This window comes from Poecilia reticulata, chromosome 16 (genome assembly GCF_904066995.2).
Source record: "Poecilia reticulata chromosome 16, P_reticulata-male-v2, whole genome shotgun sequence".
Taxonomy (NCBI): domain Eukaryota; kingdom Metazoa; phylum Chordata; class Actinopteri; order Cyprinodontiformes; family Poeciliidae; genus Poecilia; species Poecilia reticulata.
The window spans coordinates 1,027,628-1,032,322 of record NC_088845.1 but is presented as its reverse complement, the minus strand read 5'-3'; the positions used below and the strand labels follow the sequence as shown (position 1 = coordinate 1,032,322).

The 4,695-nt window shown below is 48.5% G+C and overlaps 1 protein-coding gene across 1 annotated transcript; it reads left to right on the top strand.

Annotated features, from left to right (window-relative positions):
- Window positions 1–845: 845 nt before the first annotated feature.
- LOC103460799 (kallikrein-8-like) lies at window positions 846–3,837 on the top strand. The gene is made up of 6 exons (XM_081597690.1): window positions 846–951; window positions 1,787–1,976; window positions 2,044–2,226; window positions 2,296–2,357; window positions 3,267–3,415; window positions 3,492–3,837. The coding sequence occupies exons 1-6, from the start codon at window positions 915–917 to the stop codon at window positions 3,657–3,659; spliced, it is 789 nt and encodes a 262-aa protein (XP_081453816.1). The 5' UTR covers window positions 846–914; the 3' UTR covers window positions 3,660–3,837.
- The last annotated feature ends 858 nt before the right edge of the window (window positions 3,838–4,695 follow it).

The window sequence follows — 4,695 nt, the reverse complement described above, 5'->3', positions numbered from 1 at the left end:
ACTGCATTTCCTTGCACTTGCAGTGGGTGGCCAGTAGTTGGCGGTGTCCTGATGCACTAGTGACCACTTCAGTGGTCTGTCTGTATTTACACCATAAACATCCTGTGTTTAAATCACATGTTCAGGGTTATGTTAATATAAAGCTAAATGCATAAAATGGCTGCATGGACATGTAAGTATCTGCTCCACCAACGCTGCACGACCCTAAATCAGCAGCTGTTTCAGTTCACGCAGAGCTTTGACGATAAAGTCCTGTTCCTAACTTAGAAACGGCTGGAACCTTTTCTGACCTGGGATAGTATAAAGTATATCTGCTGTCTGTCATAACTTTATCCAGAGCCAAGTCTGCTAGAGTTTTGGCGTCTTGTTGAGTTTTAGCAAAGCGTTCATCAGTCTGGCAGCAGGTGAATCATCCTCAGGTGGAGTTTACTCAATGTTTTCATAATTTATTTCATATACCGGTAACTCTGCCATGTTTCATCCTTTCAATCGGCCGAATTTAAAGGAATCCTGCAAATCCTCAGCTCACGTTGTCATGGAAACCTTTGGACTGAAACTGACAGACTGAGCAGCCAGCAAGACAAACAGAGGAGCTGGGGGCGGCGCCGCCACCGGGCCGAGACGGTGCATCGCTGATCAGAGCCGTCCTGTGGTTGGACAGGTCAGAGCCGTCCTGTGGTTGGACAGGTCAGAGCCGTCCTGCAATTGGACAGGTCAGAGCCGTCCTGTGATTGGACAGGTCAGAGCCGTCCTGTGGTTGGACAGGTCAGAGCCGTCCTGTGATTGGACAGGTCAGAGCCGTCCTGTGATTGGACAGGTCAGTGTCTTGGTGGCTTCCTGTCCAACAGGAAGTTGTGAACAGAGTTTAAAAGCTGCTGCAGGACTGCAGACCTTCACAGGAAGTTGGACCAGCAATGGCTCTGCTGAAGGTTCTTCTGCTGCTGGGGCTGGGTGAGTTGGACACACTGGACACACTGGACACACTGGACATACTGGACACACTGGACACACTGGACACACTGGACATACTGGACACACTGGACACACTGGACACACTGGACACACTGGACACACTGGACACACTGGACATACTGGACACACTGGACACACTGGACACACTGGACACACTGGACACACTGGACACACTGGACACGCTGGAGACACTGGACACTCTGGACACACTGGAGACTCTGGAGACACTGGACACACTGGAGACTCTGGAGACACTGGACACACTGGAGACACTGCACACACTGGAGACTCTGGACACACTGGACACACTGGAGACACTGGACACACTGGAGACTCTGGACATACTGGACACACTGGAGACAGTGGACACTCTGGACACACTGGAGACTCTGGACACACTGGAGACAGTGGACACTCTGGAGACAGTGGACACACTGGACACACTGGAGACAGTGGACACTCTGGAGACAGTGGACACACTGGACACGCTGGAGACACTGGACACTCTGGACACTCTGGAGACTCTGGACACACTGGAGACTCTGGAGACACTGGAGACTCTGGAGACACTGGACACACTGGAGACTCTGGACACACTGGACACACTGGAGACTGGACACTCTGGACACTCTGGACACTCTGGAGACTCTGGACACACTGGAGACACTGGACACACTGGAGACACTGGACACTCTGGACACGCTGGACACACTTCCACCGGCTCTGAATGCTCTGAATTGTGTTGATCTGTGTTTTATTCTCTCTACATCCTCATTTCTGCTGAGTGGATTTAATCTGCCTCTTTCCTCTGCAGCTGCCGCTGGAGCCTCAGCGTCTCTGCAGAAGAGAATCATCGGAGGTCAGAAATGCAGAGACGATGAGCGTCGGTATCACGTGAAGATCGTCGGCTATAACAAGGCGCAGGACTATATCTGTGGCGGGTCTCTGATCGCTGATCGGTGGGTCCTGACGGCAGCTCACTGCTGGGAATCGGATCCCGGATGGTGAGTCGCCCAGCGTGTTGCGTCAACATCTGGTCGTTTTTCTATTGACTGTGCTTCATTTGCTCAGGGTTATCAAGGCCCAGGTCGGAGTTCATCCACCATGGCGAAAGCCAGACGAGCATATAATCACCAAACATGAGATCTACAGAGACGGCAACGGCCGTAAACATGACATCATGCTCCTCAAGCTGCCAAGGAAAACCACCGTCCAACCAATCAGACTGGCTCTGTGTCCAGACTCTCTCCTACTGTAAGCTCATCTAATGTCAGGAAACGTTTCAGCTCCTGGAGTCGGTTGTTTAGTTTTCCTGTGTTTCAGCGGCACCAAGGTTCAGATCGCAGGTTATGGAGCAGCGCAGGTCGGCCCGTTTAACAAAAGAGGTGAGATGTGTGTTCATGTTGTCACCTCAAAATGATTCTAATCATTTTTTACACTCTGGGGAAGTTGAGCGTAGCAACGTGTTGACGTTTTGATCAAACTGAGTCACAGAGGAGACACAGTCTGTTGTTTCCAAGATGGCCAAACACGCACATTATATGCTAAATATTCAATTTAACATTCTGTCATTGGACAAATTAGAATATTAGATCTTCAGCTGAGGCTGCACAGTGGCGCAGTGGGTAGAGCTGTTGCCTTGCAGCAAGAAGGTTCTGGGTTCGATTCCCGGTCTTTCTGCGTGGAGTCTCCATGTTCTCCCTGTGCATGGTGGGTTTTCTCCAGGTACTCCGGTTTCCTCCCACAGTCCAAAAACATGACTGTCAGGTTAATTGGCCTGTCTAAATTGCCCCTAGGTGTGAGTGTGTGTGTGCATGGTTGTGTGTCCTGTGTGTCTCTGTGTTGCCCTGTGACAGACTGGTGACCTGTCCAGGTGACCCCGCCTCTCGCCGGTACGCCATCTGGAGAGGCAGCAGCTCCTCCTGACCCCACTGAGGGACAAGAGTGAAAGAAAATGGATGGATGGAGATAAACGGCTTAAAGCTGAAAGAGGAAAACTGAGCTTAGCCTGAAAATGTGACAGCAACGTTACGGGTCCCTCCCCTGTGAAGTGAGCAGGGTGTACATGAGCACTGATTGACAGCGCTAAGCCCCTCCTCTTGGCTCTGATTGGTTGTTTTTGATCTGGAGTGGTGCATTTCTGCAGCCAGCCAGGACAGCGGGGAGAAGATCAATATCATATTTACCATGAAGACATAAAATACATTTTATACAAGTAACATGCTGCAGTTTACTAACCACAGACAAGGTGTCAGCACTGACACTCACATGTTTAGGCTGCTTTTCCTCCACAGTCCATCATCGTTCAGTTGATCTCCAGTGTGCAGAGATTAAGATTGACAAACACCACAAGATGGAGCTGCTCATGTCCAAACACGAGTTCTTTGAGTACAGTTTCCAGAAGTGGTACAGTGCGAGCAGCTCCAAGAAGGACATAGCTGAAGTACGTCAGTCTCTACACCATTTTCTGCACGAAAACGTGGGATTTATTTCACTGAAAGCTTTGTGTGTGTCAACAGGGAGACAACGGTGGAGGATGGGTGTTCCAGGACAGGCTGTATGGCGTCTGCGCCTTCTCGGGACATCCAGAGTATGCACTCAGTGCACCAAGTGCTTTCATTGACATCTGTGGCTACAAGGATTGGATAGACAAGATATTGACTGAACCACAAGAAATCTTTGTCTGAACTGTGGCTAAATGTTTCCAGCATCATGAAATCTTTACATTTAAATTTTCAGTTGATTCATTTTGTGATTTGCAGCTGAATTATTTGGGGACTAATGTTGATCATAACGCTGCTGATTGTAATGATCACTAATGACATCCACTGTCAGATGACTGGAAGGTAAATGGCTGTTATCTGATCAGATTGTCTCTCTGGTGCTTATTTCTGATTATTAGTGAAGAAAATAGATTTTAAATTACTGAACACATTTTAAGCTTTAAAGGCTGTTAAACTTGTCATTAAAGGGACCAAAACTAAAAACCTGCAGGCTTTCATCAAGCAGTTCAGAGGACAACGCTATCAGTTTCACTCCATCGGATGTGTTCTGGTAAATCCTGATGGTTTCCAACTAAATATTTTTAAATAATGAATTTCGGAAACCTTCCAAGAACAGGCATGAAAACCTTTTCAGACTTTTGGGGTCTGGATAATAAAACGGCGGTTGATATATTTTATGACAATTAGATATTAAAAAGACATTGACTGTGCTAAAAACATGGAATATAAGTTGCATAGCTTAAGTCGTATGTTGCATAAACTGACAGTAAACCTGCAGCGTGAAGCCACCATGGAGGCTAGCAGGAGGTTAGCATGGAGGCTAGCAGGAGGTTAGCATGGAGGCTAACATGGAGTCTAGCAGGTTAGCATGGAGGCTAGCAGGAGGTCAGCATGGAGGTTAGCATGTAGGCTAGAAGGTTAGCATGGAAGTTAATATGGAGGCAAGCAGGAGGTTAGCATGGAGGCTAGCAGGAGGTTAGCATGGAGGCTAGCAGGAGGTTAGCATCGAGGCTAGCAGGAGGTTAGCATGGAGGTTAGGATGGAGGCTAGCAGAAGGTTAGCATGGAGTCTAGCAGGAGGTTAGCATGGAGGCTAGCAGGAGGTTAGCATGGAGGCTAGCAGGTTAGCATGGAGGCAAGCAGGAGGTTAGCATGGAGGCTAGCAGTAGGTTAGCAGGAGATTAATATGGAGGCTAGCAGGAAGTTAGCATGGAGGCTAG

Coding starts and splice junctions, on each gene's coding strand:
- LOC103460799 (XM_081597690.1), top strand. CDS start 915: ATGGCTCTGCTGAAGGTTCTTCTGCTGCTGGGGCTGG. Junction 952..1,786: donor TCTTCTGCTGCTGGGGCTGG/GTGAGTTGGACA, acceptor TTTCCTCTGCAG/CTGCCGCTGGAGCCTCAGCG. Junction 2,227..2,295: donor TGTCCAGACTCTCTCCTACT/GTAAGCTCATCT, acceptor CCTGTGTTTCAG/CGGCACCAAGGTTCAGATCG.